General features: G+C 37.1%; 1 protein-coding gene across 4 annotated transcripts in view; it reads left to right on the top strand.

Annotated features, from left to right (window-relative positions):
* Positions 1-715: 715 nt before the first annotated feature.
* Positions 716-17,758, top strand: part of DYNC2H1 (dynein cytoplasmic 2 heavy chain 1) — a 169,766-nt gene continuing 152,723 nt past the window's right edge. The window contains exons 1-18 of one of the 4 annotated variants that reach the window (XM_051779786.1): positions 716-1,165; positions 3,536-3,706; positions 4,637-4,772; positions 5,090-5,208; positions 5,766-5,910; positions 6,678-6,910; positions 7,147-7,281; positions 7,385-7,498; positions 7,696-7,807; positions 7,948-8,072; positions 9,498-9,673; positions 11,096-11,291; positions 12,325-12,420; positions 14,190-14,342; positions 14,453-14,551; positions 16,576-16,715; positions 16,806-17,034; positions 17,482-17,609. In XM_051779786.1, coding sequence (XP_051635746.1) covers positions 968-1,165; positions 3,536-3,706; positions 4,637-4,772; positions 5,090-5,208; positions 5,766-5,910; positions 6,678-6,910; positions 7,147-7,281; positions 7,385-7,498; positions 7,696-7,807; positions 7,948-8,072; positions 9,498-9,673; positions 11,096-11,291; positions 12,325-12,420; positions 14,190-14,342; positions 14,453-14,551; positions 16,576-16,715; positions 16,806-17,034; positions 17,482-17,609 — 2,705 coding nt within the window. In that variant the 5' untranslated portion in view covers positions 716-967. The remainder of the gene's footprint in view (positions 1,166-3,535; positions 3,707-4,636; positions 4,773-5,089; positions 5,209-5,765; positions 5,911-6,677; positions 6,911-7,146; positions 7,282-7,384; positions 7,499-7,695; positions 7,808-7,947; positions 8,073-9,497; positions 9,674-11,095; positions 11,292-12,324; positions 12,421-14,189; positions 14,343-14,452; positions 14,552-16,575; positions 16,716-16,805; positions 17,035-17,481; positions 17,610-17,758) is intronic. The other 3 variants (XM_051779784.1, XM_051779783.1, XM_051779782.1) reach the window with 3 other exon arrangements.

The raw sequence follows: 17,758 nt of genomic DNA, 5'->3' as shown, positions 1-17,758 counted from the left end.
GCCGCGGGGCGGGGCCTCGCCGGGACCCGCCCCCGAGGGCGGGGCTGCCGCACGCCCTTCCCTCCTGCAGCAGGGGCAGCTCGGGAGCTGTGACTGGGGGGTGGTGGGGCTCGGCTGGGTCAGGCCGGTGTGCCCCTTACAGCCGAGCGTTTGCGGTCACATAAACGGGACAGCGCGAACCCTGCGTTAGTCACCAGGGACCAAGGGGCGCCGCGAGGTCCCAGCCCGCCTGCAGGCCCGTGGGGAGGCCGGGTGGGCAGCGCTGAGGACGGGCGCGGGGCTGCGGTAGCCGCCTGCTGAGAGGTGCAGGCGGCGGCCGAGCCCAAGGACAGCTGTTGGGGGAGACCCTCTCTCGCCTGGACAACCCCCTGGAGGAGCAGCTGTGAGCGCGGATCAGGGCGTTGATCGCTACGCCCGCGCTGACCCACGAAACCACGGGCATACAAGCCTGGGCTCCCGGTGGGGGTCGCACGGATCCCTAACGGAGCAGGAAGGGCTGTGGGAGGGTGAAACACCCCAAGTACTGCGGCGGCTGTGACACCGTGACGCAGCTGATGGCAGGAGAGGTGCTTCGGTGAACCCCGAGGAAAGCCCGGCAGCACGTGTGGGCTACTGCTGCGGTGGTGAGACGAGCGCGGGGCCTTCTCCGCCTCCGCCCCTCTCCGCCCACTGTGCCCGCCGACCGCCGAACGCGTCACCGCCGCCTCCCTCCCTCCCTCTCCCGCCCCTCCGCGGGCAGCGGCCCTTGCCGGGCGCCACTCGGCCCGACCCCGCCTGCGCGCTGGGGCCGCCATCTTCGGTCACCATAGTGACGGCTCCCGGGGACGCCAGTGCGCTCCGGGCCTCTCCTCCTGTGCTCCGCCGTCCTTCCCGCCAGCTCTTCTCCCGGCAGTCCCTCCATGTGCTCCCGAGGGGCTCTGGATCCGCCTCTGCCTTGATCCTGCCTGACGGGGTGCGCCCGGCAAGCATGGCCGGGGAGGGAGACCCGAGGAAGCGCTTTATTTCAGCCACGGCTGCGAACTACTTCGGGCTGGATCCGGCGGGCTGTGCTACCCTGGCGGCGGGGCTCCACTCCCGTCCGGAGCTGAGCAGCTTCCTCGACGACGGCAACGAGTTCCTGCTCGTGGTACAGCACTCGGGCGCGCAGCTCACCACCTCCAATAAGGTACCGTAGTGTCCGGCATGGCCGGGTCCCGCGTGTCCACCGCATCCCGGCGTGCGATTGGGAACGCAGAGCCCGCAGTCATCCCAGGCTTACTGGCGGTAAAGACTGGTATCAGATTTGGGAGACATCTCCCTACTGCGAATATCTGTGCAGGTCTCTGTGTCTGCGAGTTACTGGCGGCTGCCGTGTTTTTAACCCCGGTCGGCTGCGAAGTACCACTGAGTGGCCCCCACCCCGCGGTGGGGAGGAGAATCGGAAAGCAAAGGTTAAACCCCTTTTGGGGGTTGAGATAAGAACAACGAAGTAAAATATAATAACAGCAGTATAATAATAACCCACTACTAATATGCTAGTAATAGTGTTAATAATTGTAATGACAAGGGGCGAGAGAGCCCAAGTAGAATAAGCGATGCAAAAATATAGTTGTTCACCAACTATGTCCAGCCCATTCCCCAGCAGTGATTGGTGCCTCCTGGCCAACTCCCCTCAGTCTATATACTAAGCATGACACTCTGTGGTATGGAATATTCCTCTGGTCAGTCTGGTTCAGCTGTCCTGGCCATGCTCCTTCCCAGCTTCCTGTGCACCTCCTTACTGGCAGTGCACGAGGGACTAAAAATTCCTTGACTTCAGATAATCATTGCTCAGCAACAACCAACAGATCAGTGTGTTATTCTCATTCTAAACCCAAAATACAGCACTGCCCCAGGTACTAGGAAGAAAATTAACTTTATCCCAGCTAAAACCAAGACTCTGGCCCAAGAGTCTGTGAAGACCATATGGTTAGCTGGTGATCCGTTTTTCAGTGGATCGTACCCATGCTGATGCAGTTTTAGTGTGCTGTATATTGTCGCTGTGTGAATGTAATGCAGCCTGGAGGATGGCATGTTATCTTACTGCAAATTGCAGGTGGAGTCTGTTGTATGATTTCTTCCTGGTCATGGGTGTATGGAAGGATTGTGTGGCCAATGTCCATGCAGGGAATGTGACCCAGTATATGGCACAATGACTGATATTTGACAAGTCCCAAGGTGGATGTTTGTCTAAAGCACGCATTTTTCAAACTGATATGTCCATCTGTGAGCAAATCTTAGGTTACCTGTGTGAAATATCCTGCCTTGAGTGTTTGTGTTCAGTGAGTGACTCATCTGAGTGATACCATGTGCACTGAATGTCACTATATAATCAGACCATGGTGTAGTACCTGCTGCACAGAGTGTACAGGCAAAATGTGGGTCTTGGCATGTGTCCTGTCGTTCTGCTGTGAGACCAGGGATGTGGTGTCCCTTATGTCAGTGACAGATCTTTTCTGCACTGAAGATGAGTGTAATGTGTCCTTAACGTGTGAATTGTGGACCAGTAACTTACGTGCCTCTTTGGTTAAGACTAGTGCATTCTATATTCAGGCAAAAGTGAACATTTATGTGTACCAATTTTGGGGGTTTGCTACTGAGCCACTGTCTAAAATACAAAGCAGCTTTCAGCATCTGTGGGAGATCAGATTCATATCAGTGCTACACTGCATAGCTGTTATCTCGGTGAAGATGTCTGCATGTGTTGAGCTAAAGAGCTGATAAGAAAGCAAAAACTGATACTGTTCAGTAAAACTGAAAGCTGATCTTCCTATCCCTCCATTTCTTTTAACAGAAAAGAGCGTACAGATGTTTATAATTGTGCAGAATTTGAGATTTCAGCTTGCCTATCTTCTTGCTATTGATTTATCAAATGTTTAATAATATTTTACTGTTTTATGAATTCTCCTCAGCCACAAATCGTTTCAGTAATTGATTTATGGCAACATTTGGAACTTTACCCATAAATTGGGCTGTGAAGGGAACATGAATTGTGACTGATGACTAATGAAGGACCATACCTTTCTCTATCCATGAGAAATCAATGAATTGCAATAGAGTTACGTATTTACAAACTCAGGAGAACAATACCGAATAGTTAGAATATTTAGAAAAATATTCCCAAAGGTATGTCGCATAAAAATACAATTAAAAATATGTATATTTTTCTCTAGGCACAAGACAGAGTTTCTGTTTTGTCTACAGAAAGTGGGAAGTGGAGTTTTCAAAATAGAGTAAGAAAATATGGTATTTACAGACATTATATGCTGAAAGAGGCTTTATGTGTTTGATGTTGGAAGTCAGGTTCCTATGGGCTCAGAAATGAGTATAATAAAAATTTTCATTTTCTGTGCAAATCAGATACTACCAGAATGTTATCAGAGCCCAAAGGGAGTAATATGATATTTTATATTTTTTTCTTGATACAAATTGTTTGTGTAAATGGTGTACATGATTTAGTATAATATGCAGTCACTGACAGTTTTCTAAACAAATCCTGTGTTCCTGATTATTACAGATTGAGGCTACTGATTCAGAGAATAACGTGTTGGTGTTCTTTAAGCTGAGACCTGATGTAATTACAGAAGATAATCTTCATAGTAATATTCTTGTGTCATCTATGCTAAATTCACCAATTAACACCCTTTATCAAGCTGTACGTCAAGTTTTTGCACCAGTGTTACTGAAGGTGAGCAATATACCAATTCTGTGGATTTATACTGAGACATTGAAATTCCATAAGATGTTAACTAATTTTGAACTAAATATTTTAAGAGATTAAACAAGGGTGATTGTTATTTCTGAGTTATAGAAAGTACTTCACCTCCTATCAGTAAGGAGGAGAGGAGGATTCTGGTCATACATATGCCTGACTGGAAGCATGGAATACATTGTGAAGGGGTGGTTAATGAAGAAAATAACTCCTTACCTCCTTTCCAACAGTAATGCCAGCGTTGTGTCCTTTACTTGTTTTTAGATACTCTTGGAGTTTGTATGAAATGCATAGGTCTGTGTCATGCATACTGTGATTCTTTAATAAGTGGCAGATAGGTACACTAGACTCTAGGTTAATTTTTACACCTGCATTTTTCATAGTTTTTGCTTTTTTTTAAATTTTCGGTGGCTTTTTCTTCTGTTCTATTGAAGAATATTGTGTGAAAAACCATGGCCACTATATTTCATAAGCTGAACAAGTGGAGTTTCAGCACTTAAATATTTTTAATTTATTGTATGTGAGAATGTTAGTAAAATAATGTTAGAAAAACACAGCAACTTTTCGTATTTGATTCTAGCAATTTCCAGATTATGCTATAGTAGTCCAAATTTATTTAAGACAATTAACTAACAAATGATTTTGAACACATTTTCAGAGTGCCTTTATAAAGCCAACAACTGACTTGATTTTGTGATAAAAATGTTTTTTTTTGCAGTATTATTCTGAATTGTTAAATGAAGAGAATGAGGTCCTTTTCTTTGACTTTAAGAAAAAAATATTATTACATTGTCCTACCATGTGGTTGGTTACTTAATCTGATTTTTTTTTTCTTTTAAGATTAATGGGAGGAAAATAGTAATTACTCAATCATGTGAGTCACAATTTTTGAAATTTTCATTACAGGATGAGAGATGGAGTAAAACATTTGATCCTAAACTCCAGAAACTTTTAAGTGAACTTGAAGCTGGCTTGAGTACTGCTCTCAGAAGATCAGATCCTAATTACACAGGAACAAAATTCTGTGAAGATGATGTGCGAGGTTTGTTTTGCAGTTATATCTTTTTATAATTAATTTTAAATTAGGACTAAATAATTTATTTACAAGTTGAATTTTTAGACTTCCCGGTGACTGCATAGTGTGAAGTATAGCAGGCTGTGGTTAGTAGATGGAATTAGTGATGGTTCTACCAAGAGACCGGAGTTGACCTTTACACTGTATCTAGTCAGAATCAGAAGTTGAAAGATATTTACATAACTACATAGTAAAAGCCTGCTTTATAAAGGATGTTCTGACTGAAAATATTTTATAACAATCAATTTATTTCATATATAAATATTTTCTGTTGTTATTTGCAGCTATACTTACACCAACAGATGAATTTCAGTTCTGGATAGAATGTGCTCGTCATGGAAGTAAATGGTGTAGTAAAGAGAGAGCTTCATATTTTAAAGACCTATTTGAGGACATTGCAAAAGTATGTTTTATTTTGTGCAATCGGCGATATATTTCTAGATTTAGTAAAAAATATTCTTCCCCTGAAATTTATGTCAGTATATGTACATTCTTTTTAAATATATGAGTATATAACTATTTAGTTATTTTTTCTTAGGCAAAATTTTACTTTAAATGACATTCATGAAGTTTGTAGTGACAGTGGTGCGTGAGGATGCCAACATGTAATTGGGAACAGATTTGACCATTGAGTACTAAGATCTGCTGTAGAAATACAACAATATTCTACAGTTTTTGAACTAGAGATCAACTCATAAGGTTGTAAAAAGGACGATAATAGTACTATCATGCAAAAATTTTAGCATCCATAAAATGCTTTCTTGAACAATGCTTCAGATATCAATGAATTCTTCACATGAATAAACTTACATAAATGCTTGTTTTTTAAGAGGATTATGACATATTCTTTTATGCAATAAACCCTAGGAAACTATACCGCTTGCCAGCTTCAGAAACTTATAAATGTTTCTACAATACTACTTGCAAAGTAAACATATTAAGGGGCATTTTTTTTTCTAGGATTATTACAACTTGGATACTCTATCATTATTTGAAGCTGTGGATTTGGTGGAGAGTACCAAGGATACTGTTGATGGTGTGTGGAGACAAACAGAACATGATCCTTATCCACAGTCACGCATGCATAATCTCTTGGATGTAATAGGTAAACCTTTATGCAGTCTTTATTGAATGAACAGTTGAGAAAAAGTAGAATGATTCCTTGAGCAAAAGCCTTCTTCCTTGTAAAGGCACCAGTAATAGCCCACAGCATTAAGGTGCTTACTTCTTATAATTATGATCCATGAATATTATTTGCCTTCTAGTATGCAATAATTCAACCAGTTCTGGTAGATGCCTTCACACATGCTTGGGAAGATGATAGATAGTAAGAAGATGGAGGTGGATCCATTTCTGCTGGTGAAGTAGATTTGTCATACTTCTGTTGCACTCCCTCTTTCTCTCAGAGGAGAAAATTTATTTACATAAACCCCCATTTAAAGGTTGATTTCGTCTTTGTGGAGATGAGAGCAGGATGTGCAGAGAAGTTGCTTCTTCTCATTCCCTCAACAGCAGCCCCACGTTTGGGGACAGGCAATAGGCAGTGAGTTTGCTGCTACCAGATATGTGTGTGCATGAGGGCAAGGATTGCAGGGGGAAGTCAGGTACTGCCATTACTGCTGATAAGGACAGGTGCTTGTGTGTGGAATTCAAAATCCAAATCCATCAGCTTCTGATATTGGAGTAACCTCTGTTTAACTCAGAGATATTCAAGAGATCTGTTGAATCTAAAACAATCCGTTATTGGTACATTTGTGTGGTTTGAAATCAAGACATTACACTAGTTTTTTAAAAATGTAATTGGAATGTGGCGTAGGAATTATTTTAAGCAAACATAACATCTTGCTTTTCTATACATTTTTTGTCTTCTAGGTGGCTCGCTAGGTAGATATGTTCAGAGAAAATTAGCAGCTTTGAATTTGTGGGAGGATCCTTTTCACAGTGTTAAAGAAAGTATAAAGGCTGGCATCTTGATTTGTGAGCAGTGGGTATCAACTTGTGAATACTTAACTGGACAGCTGTGGCAACGTTATACTCTACATCCATGGAAAAATGAGAAATATTCCCCTGAATTGCTAGCCAAACTTGGCAAACGTCTTGATGAGGTAGAGATTTCAATTATAGAGATCAGTTTCATTAGACACAGAATTAAACAATATTGTTTCAAGTTAAAAAGAGAGTTAAACACTTTTATAATCTTTACAGAGTCAGATAGCATTCCATAATCTATGTTTGCCTGAGCCTTTCAAAAGTTTCTTGTAAAAAGGAGAGAGATTGGTATTTCTAAATGTAAGTTTTATGTAGAACTACTTTGGATATATCAAATACTTTTTCCCCATAGGTGCTAACTGTTAGAACACTGCATGAAAAACTTACATTCTTTTTGCCAGCTGGAGAACAAAATTCTTTACATCCTGCTCAAGTGTTTGAACCCTTTACTGGCCTAAATCCTGTACACTACAATCCTTACACAGAGGTATAATGCTTAATTTTTAATTTTTAATTTATTCTCATTTTTTCTGTGTCTTTCTGTGATGTATATGGATAGTCCTAAACTAATGTGAACTCATTATCTCTAGCCATTATGGAAAGCAGCCATCGTTCAGTATGAAAGAATTATTGCACCAGCAGAACAAAAAATAGCAAGCAAATTGAAGAAATTTATTTCAGAAATTCAGGACAGTCCTCAGCAGGTATGGGTATTTTTGTAGTCTGAAAATTTTCCTGAAGATCAAGTTATTGAATTCTTAATTAGTGAGTTTAGAGCACAGGAATAAATACTTAGAACCAGAGACAGTACTACTTATAAGCAGCAGTAATCAGTAGTGTCAGAACATGTTCATTTTTTTTCAGTAGAAAGCAATAACTTCTTTAAAATTTCATATTCCAGCTTCTTCAAATATTTCAGAAACATAAGGAACTGATAAAGCATCCAAATATAAGCAAAGAATTGCTTTTTGAAAGGGAAACATTGCTGGCAGGACTTCAAGATTATGTCAAAGGTATTTAATTGCTTTTTTTTTTTGCAAATACTAGGATCCTTTATTCTTGAATTATGTCAGTATAACTATTATATTTTTATAACTACAACTAAGGTTGTTCTGTTAGATTTCTGGACTAATGAATCTTTTGCTTGTATTAGACTACCAGACAGACTTTGAAACTCGATGCCATGGTGTACCTGGTGATGTTTCTGGACCACTGTCAGGCAAGAACCTTTCTGAAGTTGTCAATAATATTGTGTGGGTACGGCAGCTGGAACTGAAGGTAACAGATTCCACTACTGTTTAGAGACAGTATTATCATAGAATGTAGGACACGGTATTTGACATTTTTGTGGGGAATTCCACACAGAAAAACTGTGGGCTTCCCAAGAGTTGCATAATCAAGATTCATTCTCAATGGTGCTACTTGCTAAGTTGAATTTTATTAATAGACCCAGAGGACAGTCTTTTTATAATAAACTGAGCTGCCTGCTTTTATGACTTAATTTTTTTTTTTAAAAAAAGCCCAACAACAAAAACCCCCACAAACAAACCAACCAAAAAAACCCAAAAACCCCCAAAAACCCCAAACCCAAAACCAACTAACCAAAAAAAACCTCAGAGAGGATGAATTTTTGTTCAATTTTACCTTCCTGTTTGCATTTTTAAATTGTATTTAGGATTCATAGGTAGCCAGATTCTGACATCATAATTCTCACTTGTTGTTACCAACCTGTGTATTGTCCTCTTGAAATTGAAGGGATTTCTTAGTAGTGCATTTTGAGTTTGCGCCTGCTGGGAAATTTACTACATGGACAGTAAAACTTTTACTTTACAGTAAAAGTAAATGTACAATTCAGTGTTCTTTTACAACAGATTGTGTTTAAAACATATTTGACCGACTTATGTTGGTTTTGTTAGTTTGTATTTACACTTTAGTTGGAAACTTTGAATATTTTTTGGAAAGCATTGACCCATGAAAAGCAAAATGCTTTTTGTGAACCGAAGTGCCATCTACAATAACTATAGATTTTAATGAGAACAGAAGTTATTTATCCCAGAATAACTATTAACGCAGTACTATTACCCCATTTTTTTGTCATTTACCTGTGATTTGCAGAAATCTTCAGCTGAACATGACAAGGGATGGAGGCATTAAAGGTGTTACTTTGTTATGTCCCTTGCAAAGAGAACATCAGCAGCTCAGGTTTATTTCTTCTGCTTAGTCTACCAAAGACTTAGCTTAGTTTACATGTATCACTTTTATGTCTGATGTAAGTTGTGCTAAATTTTTAAGTTGCTCTCAAATCTCCACTGATTGTATTGACTGGGATTTTGATTAATTTGTCCACACAAAGATGTGAAACTCTGTTTCAAATACCTTTGAGTACTGTCATGGACCTTTTAGATACAATGGACTCATGGGAGATCTGTACCTTTATGGAGTATTAACTGAAGACCAGGTGGGATACTCTGAGGTGTCTTAATAGTGGTAGACACCTGCGGTGGACAAGTTATTCAGACCCAGTTTACTGTAATGAGAATTTGAACATCTGGGACACAAGTCAGGATTCACTTCTTTTTTCAATTTTAATCGGTTTTTCATCCCACTTGGATGTTTTGTAATAGTGATTTTTATTGTGGTGATTTATCTTTTCTGATCAAATACTGGGAAGTTAAGCTTCTTTTCTCTGCGGTTGTGTTTAAGGTGGATGATGCTATCAAGCTGGCAGAGGCCCTTCTGTCTGACTTATCTGGATTTCAAACTTTTCATCAAAGTGCAGATTCTTTTCTGGAACAGTTAAAAGTGTATGAACAAGAGCAATTTGATGACTGGTCTAGGAATATCCAGTCAGAATTATCAAATTCCAAGTCAGGACTTTGGTAAATACATTCTTGTTTAAATAATGTTTATTAAATAAATTATGTTTATTAAATATGAAATCTGTAGTGTGGTGTAATTCATTAGAACTCAACAAAGGAGATTAAAAAAAATACAGAATTGAGAATGAATGGAAAAACAGAATAGAAGAATTTATGACAATTTCATCATCCTGCCAGTCTTGGTTGGTAAGGTGAAGTATAAAGGACAGTGTTAATAACAAATCTTGCAGTTTCTGTTAGCATCTGGAATGAAAGACATGTTTTGTTTGCTTGCTGTTATTACTTGTTATCCACTGTAATCCATATAGTGATTATATATAGAAACCAGATGAGATTAGAGAATAGCTGTGATATACAGATGACACATGTAGAGTAACAACTTAATTGTTATTCACAAGAAATTCTGCAGTCTAAATAGGACAGATTAAAGAAGAGTAAGCAAATCTGTTTAAACTTCATGAATTATGTTCCCCAAAATAATGACATTTATTTATGGGATATTAAAATATATTTTACCAATTTTTGTTTTAGTTTATTGGCCACATAGCTTCTGTGTGAATCTCTTGTGTTGCAAACTTCGTTTGGAAAGAGTTTGTCTACAGTTTCAGAGGATAAGGAGTTGATACTTATGTGAAAACTTTTATTTTGCGAAAAATGCTCAAGTATGGCAAATAACCAGATTCATCACTCTAATATAATTATATATAAACTCCAATATAATGGAGCCATCTAATTTTATTAGTACCATGAAATTTTGTTACTGTGATATTTTAAAAGATGTCATGTGATTAAAAGGACAAGAAAAGAGGTAGCTCACTAAAAAAGGGGAATACAATGGATATGGAAACTAGAAAAAAGATGAGAAAAAAAGTAAAAATGAGTAAAGCTGAAGTTTTTATGAAAGAAGCCTTGAAGGATGGTAGTAGAAGCATTACTAAAGTAGAAAAAAAAATGAAGTAAAATCTGAAGACAGGCTGATGTTCTTATTAGTATTTGGTTGCATATATCAAAGTGCTTTACTGATACAAGTCCTAGTTCTTGGACTGATTCCCTCAGATTATTTTTCTCCCTTTGTAACGCTGAAGACTGGGGCCTGTAAAGTGCCTGCTTGAGAGATTATGATGGATACAGTGTATTTGAGAAATACTGTCTAGCTGTGAGCTACACGTTCACTATTGTCACAAAACAGAAGGACTTTGTAAGCAAATCCAATAGGCATTGTTAATTTCTTATTGTCTTCATTGGCTTTGAATTAAAAGAAAGGTTACTGGAAAAAATTCTGAGTAAATTAAAATGTTAATAAATGTAGAAAAACATAATAGGGTGACATCAAGCTTTTTAGAATAGTTTATTATGTTAAAATGCATCTAAGAATGGATAAATATCACATTACATTCAGTAATCTGCTTTATTTTGGTTCAGTATCCAAGCTAATAGCCCTGTGATGGAGTTGGATCACATTTCTGGAACATTGAATATACTTTATTCTGATCGTTTGGTGACTCTCTTAAGAGAAGTACGTCAGCTATCAGCACTTGGATTTGCTATACCAACTAAAATACAGCATGTTGCAAACACTGCACAAAAGTTCTGCAAGCAGGCAGTCATCCTTAAACAGGTATAAGATTAAATTAATAACTTCGTGTTCTGACTTCCCAGCTTTAGTTTGTGGAATTTTTCTAGGCTGCTGTCTTTTCTGTCTTTGTGGTTTCTTGAACAAATTAGCTAAGTCCATAAAAGAAAACAAAAATAAAGAAATGCTTTACTATTTCAGAATGTATCTTCTTTTGAAATATAGTATTAAAACTGTGTGAAGTTACTGCATGAATATACAAGAATAAGACAAGTAATTAATTGATCACCTGATTTTAGTCTCAGTTTTTGATTATTGTGACTGAAAGGAAAATGTCATAAAATGAAGCAACTCGTCCTCACCATTGCTAGTTTTCAACTGAAAATATGTTAATAAGTATTTTAATGGAAATATGTGTAGGTTTTTTGGGGGGAGTGGGTGGTGTATTTTTTTGATTGCATTCAATGCTACGAAAGTTTTTATTCACATGAGGTGTCATTGATAGCTGAGATACCCGTACAGCTAAGGCAGAGATGACATAAGACCTGCAAGATACCCACACATCTGGATCACTTACAGATGCCCAAGTAGAAACCTTACTTATGTCAAAAGGCACTAAATGTTTATGTGTGGACAACTAAAGCAAGTTGTAGGGTATACCTCTTACTCCAGCTGTCCATCTGGAAGTAAACAGATATTTTTAGCTCGTGTCATATCCTGGCGGATGTCATTGATACGTGAAGGTCTCTGAAATGGCACTAGATGCCAACATTTGCATAAAATAATGGAACTAATTCACTTATAACAAATCAGAGACTGAACCTATTTCACTTAGGGTGAAGCATAATCACCTCAGATGTGTAAGAAGCGGCCTTTTTTCTATTAGAATTCATTACTAGAAGAAGATAGAACCACATTAGCATTATATGTATATATTTCTAAAAATTTTACTTGTGTAGTTAGTTCTCATTTCTTAATGAGATTGATTGGGCAATATTTTCAGGAATGTTCTGGGTTACAATTATTTGCATATAAATATTTTTATCTGTTCTTGTACATTTAATCTCTATTTTTACAGGTGGCACATTTTTATAATTCTATTGATCAACAAATGATTAAGAGTCAGAAGCCAATGATGTTACAGTCTGCTCTAGCATTTGAACAGATAATTAAGGTGAAAGAATTATCCTCTTTTTGTATTTTTAATTTCAATGGTATCTGTTCTTATTATGTGCCGCTTTTTTCTGCGTTTATTGCTGGACTTTTTAACTGTAGCCTTCCCATCCAAGCAACACCACCTATTTAATTAATGTTTATTGAAATCATTTGGCCTTTTTTAAATATATATTTTCATTTAAACAACTGCTTACTCCTTTTTAACTTGGATATTAGCATAATATACTCTCTCAGGAATTATTTTTAGTGTTTGAATTGCATCTGAACTATGATATGGTCAATTCCTCAATAGTTGGTAACATAACTCCTGTGTTAGCTGTTGTAAATAATATTATTTTGATCTGCTTAATAAGATTGGCATATGCTTTATTCTGGAGATAAATTAGTATTAAGGAATGGTTTCACTGTTTTGTCTATTATTAAACCTCTCTGGATTTTGTAATTCTCTTGAATATCTCTAATTTGTGTTTTGAGCAGGTTAGAAGTAGCCAGCTAGTTTCTGTTTTAGGCTAAGAACAAAGAATCTGTGCATCTATCTGATTATTGACTTATACATGCAGTTTGTTACAGTGGGTTGCTATTCAGAAATAATATAGTTGCTCTGAGAATAGTGTTTCTTTTCTTTTCTTTTTTGCTAGGAAGTTCACTGCCCTTAGGTTCTTTTAAGGAATTTGGGTCAATTTGGAGGACTTTATTTTAATTTTTCTGCTTTGGAGGGACAATATGAACATTACTACAATCCACATTTTTTTTAACAACATATCTCTATTTTATGTCTGGAGAAGCATGTCTATAATGAATTTCAGTTTACTGGTTTTTCTCAGTTTCAAGCACTCCAGCCTGTTCTAATGCTCTTACAATGTGAGAATGGCTCATGAATTATAACATGCCCATAAACTCTGTATTGGAGAACGGTGCTGCCGGAGCGAGCATTACAGGAACAATTGGAAACTCACTCCTGAGAAACGTTTTGCAAGACAGATTATAAGAACTGGGGCTGGGAGTAGAAGGGATGCTTGTGTTGGGATTAGTTCATAAAAAATGGTGAAGACTGCAAACCAAACTGTAGATTCAAAAGTGTCCTGGAAAAAGTTCCCAAACTGTTAAGTTTTGCTTTAGCTGATTATAGATTATGCTACAGATTCTTTCAGTGTGCAACCCCTAAGATAGTGATGGTGCACAGGTGTTCAAAACCACAACATACTCTCTCCTATGTAATGTGATTTCTACCCTGCATCTTTTAGGAATAGATCTAGCTCTGGAACTTCAGATGCTTTTGTCTTCTGATTTTCTACTGCATAAAATCACCAGAACCTTGATAAAAAGCCCAGAGAAATGAAACTTCCCAAATCTGCTTATGTGAAGTTTTACACTGTAATTTAAAAAAAAAGTATTTAATGATAAACAGATGAAGTTGATTAGCAATTATTAGTGTCACATTTTTGGTTTTGGTCTGTGCAGAACAAAGAGAGAGAAATTTAAGATTTCCTTTCATCTTGAGCTGTCTGCTTATGTTTGTGGGGCAGAAGTCTCAACATAATTTATTTCAAACTCTGTTAAGAGTCTGTCATTAATCCTGCCCCAGTGCATTGATGTAGCTATAATGCTATGCCTACATGTCTGTGATTTGCCAGATTATTTTGTCTCTAATGCAGTTAGGGAAAGGAAGGTCCTCCATTTTTTACTTTCGCATATTATCACTTCCTGTATACTAGCTGGTAGACTATATTTGTCAATAAATCTGACAAAGTTTGTATGTTTTTAAAGCATTCAAAATCTGGTCCTGGAGGAAAAGCTCAAATAACATGGGATAATCCCAGAGAACTGGAAGCTTATATCCAAAAACTTCAAGCTGCTGCTGAACGGCTTTCCACTGAAAATAGAAAACTAAGGAAGTGGCACACAAACTTCATTGAAAAGGTACATTTTCCATATGAAATGGAAATTGTGTCTCTTATAGCTTACCTAACCCTTTCTTTCATTTACATGGTGATGAGTATGTTTATTATTCCTTAAAATTCTTTTAACAGGTTATATCGCTTATGAATATTGATCTACTTCGGCAGCAGCAGCGTTGGAAGGATGGACTCCAGGAACTCAGAACTGGTTTTGCCAGCCTCGAGTCACAGGCAGGGTTTCATTACCACACTGCAAACTGTGAACATTTGACTTTTCAACAGTAATCAAAATTAAAGACTCAAACATGGCATGATTGAATTAATTTTAATTAAGGAGTTACTAGCTGGGTCAGGAAAACCAACTGTGTACTGGTTAATGTCAGGTGTGAGGTAAAATCTCAGATGAGGAGGAGGAAGGCAATCTTTTTGATCTCACACTAGTCATAGGAGAACTTTTGGTCAATGACATGTGTTAGATGAAGAAATGGAAAAACCTTAGATAATGTAGATCAGTTATGTCTGAGCCATTAATGCAAAGTAAAACAAAGAAATTGGTACAGATATGAGTGATCCCTGGATAGAATAGAACAAATGTATAAAATTTAGAATTAAAATGCATTTCTACCTGAAATAATGAAAAAGATAAGTTTTTTTTTTGTTCACTTATCAACTGTCAACTTTTAGAGTAGAATCACAGAATCATTTGAGTAGCAAAAGACCTTTAATATCATTAAGATGATAAAGATTTTGTTTAAGAATGTTTAAGTAGGTAGGTAATATTACATCACCTAATCTATTTTGAGGTATTATTCCAGTCAGTTTAATTTTTCCTATAGCCTTCAGCAATCAAAGAACTGTATTCTTAGATGGATGTGTTGTTCTTAACCTTTCTAATGCAAACCCAGTTGGTATTTGCCAGTCAAATAAATGCAGTATCTCTACAGTATTTTACTTATAATTTTGTTTTCATTTTCTAAGGATAATAAGAAAAATAAATAAGTGTATTGATTCCACTTTTAGTTTGTAATTTCTTTTGAAGTTTAGTTTGCAGATTTTTATTTTACGAAAATAATCTATATTTGCCTCAGGATCTGTTTGAAAATTGTTTTCGTATTACAGAATTTTTTTAGATGGAAAATTAACAAAACTATATTATCGACTTTGTAAATATTTTTGACTGAAGTTATAAAACTTAACCAAATATATCTTTTTCACCGTCCAAAAATTACAAGATGGTATAGCCTTACTCCTGTTGTCATCAAGATTTTACATATTTCTTAAACCCTATTTATGATTGTCTGAAGGCTTAATTGAGACAATTTCAGATTTTCTTAATCTGTAGAATCTTTCTGTTGGAAGAGTTCCTCTGGGCAGCCTTGAATTGTAGGGCAGGCCTTAAGTGTGTAACTTTCTGCAGCAGCCCTTGACTGCCTCGAAAGCCCTATCTAAATCACTATTCAATTAAACAAGAGAACCTGTTAAACTGGAAGAAGCTTCTAATTTCTTCTCTAGCTTATGTTGTCCTTTTAAAAATCCCTGGACTACTTGTAAGAGACCATTTACAGACTTGATAGATAGAGATTTACACTTTCTTACAGTGCAGTGTAGCAGATTCTAACGAAAGTCTGAATTCTTTTAGATAAAATCTTTGCTAACTTTGTAGTTAACATTGGTCTGTGTAAACACACAAAATTTTTTTTAAATACTGTTTAAAAGGTAGCTTACATTGTAATATAGGTTTAAATCTCTCATTCAACCAACTCTTTATCTTATTTCTAGCTGAGTCCTGTGCATTTTAGAGTAACCTTGAAGAATCTTATAGTAAACCTCAGTGAAGTTCTTATACTGAACTGCCATAGAGACTCATTGATTTGTGTTTTTTTTTTGTTATTCCTATATTAATTTGAAATAAATGCAATAACTCTAGATCTTCCTAATGTTCAAACTGGTCACATTACCAAAGAATATCTTGAGTTAGAAAGGTCCCACAAGGACCATTGAGTCCAACCCTCTGCTCTTCACAGGGCTACCCAAAACTAAACCATATGACTTAAGTATGTTGTCCAGATGATCCTTAAACTCTGACAGGCTTGGTGCCATGACCACTTCCCTGGGAAGTCTGTTCCAGTGGTGTGATACTTCAGTGAACTTTACTGAGGTCCTAGTCTTCAGACATTGTACTGTGTGCAGTTTCAGCTTATAATTGTGGTTTGAGAAATAAAATAAAATAAAAAATTAACATTGTTAAATTTTAGGGTTTCAAATCGAATGATATGAAAGCTTGGAGACAACACTGGAATCATCAACTTTACAAAGCTCTGGAGCATCAGTATCAAATGGGCTTAGAAGCACTCAATGAGAATTTACCAGAGATAAATATTGATCTAACATTCAAGTAAGATTTTTTTTTTTTGCCTTATAAGAAAGTATTTAGGCTCAGGTTACATTAAAATATTAATTTTTCATTATCTGTTTCACTTCTTAGACAAGGCCGGTTGCAATTCAGACCTCCTTTCGAAGAAGTACGAGCTAGATATTATAGAGAAATGAAGAGATTCATCTCTATTCCAAATCAGTTTAGGGGAGTAAGTGAAGCAGATGATGAATCTATATTCACTGTTATGACTGAAAGAAATGCAAATGGATTTCTGACTGCTTTCAGTAAAGCAGAAGATTTGTTCAGAAGGCTGACAGACGTTTCTAATCAATTCAAGGTATTTTCAGTATTGGACTGACTCATACTTTTTTAATCTTAGATTTGTATTCGTGTATGCTTCGGACACCCTAGAAATAATTGAGCATTGACGTGTGCATTATTGTCCTTTTCTGCAAGGCATATAAGCAAAACCTTAGTAAGTTGACCCATGTTAGTCAACCACTTAAGCATATGCCTACCTTGAAATATATGTACAGTTCCCATCGAAACCTGTGTATTATAGCTGTCTTTTCAGTCCTGCTGTTTTGATTATCCTGAAATGTTTGAATATGTAAAACCATTTTGTATTTCCTGATTTTTGCGCGAAGAGAATCTCTAGGTAATTGAAGGGGCACTAAGGTTAAAGAGAATGTTGCTTGAAAACATTTTAATATTATTGAGAAACATTTTTTTTTTATTCTGGAAAATATTTCTTTTCCATGAAATGAAAAATGATGTTGGGAAGGAATGGATCGTAATTGGCCAAGTAGATATGGAATCTTTGGTGAAGACGCATCTTTTTAGCAAGCAGGACTGGGAAAAAAACTTTAAGGCATTAAAAGTGAGAGGGAAAGAAGCAGAACGTCTTCCAAGGTATAGTGTAACTCTATTCTTTTGTTTGAACACTGTATTCTATCAGATACTTTAAAGGTAGTAGTAAAATAGAGATTTTCTCTTTACGTGGAGATATAGATAGAACTTCTAGAGTTTTTAAAATATTGATGTACTTTTTGAATGTTTAG

Source organism: Manacus candei, unplaced genomic scaffold (genome assembly GCF_025592945.1).
Source record: "Manacus candei isolate 608988 ecotype Guabito, Panama unplaced genomic scaffold, ASM2559294v1 h1tg000014l, whole genome shotgun sequence".
Taxonomy (NCBI): Eukaryota; Metazoa; Chordata; class Aves; order Passeriformes; family Pipridae; genus Manacus; species Manacus candei.
Note: the sequence above shows the minus strand (reverse complement) of the source record. Positions and strands in the feature narration are given on the sequence as shown.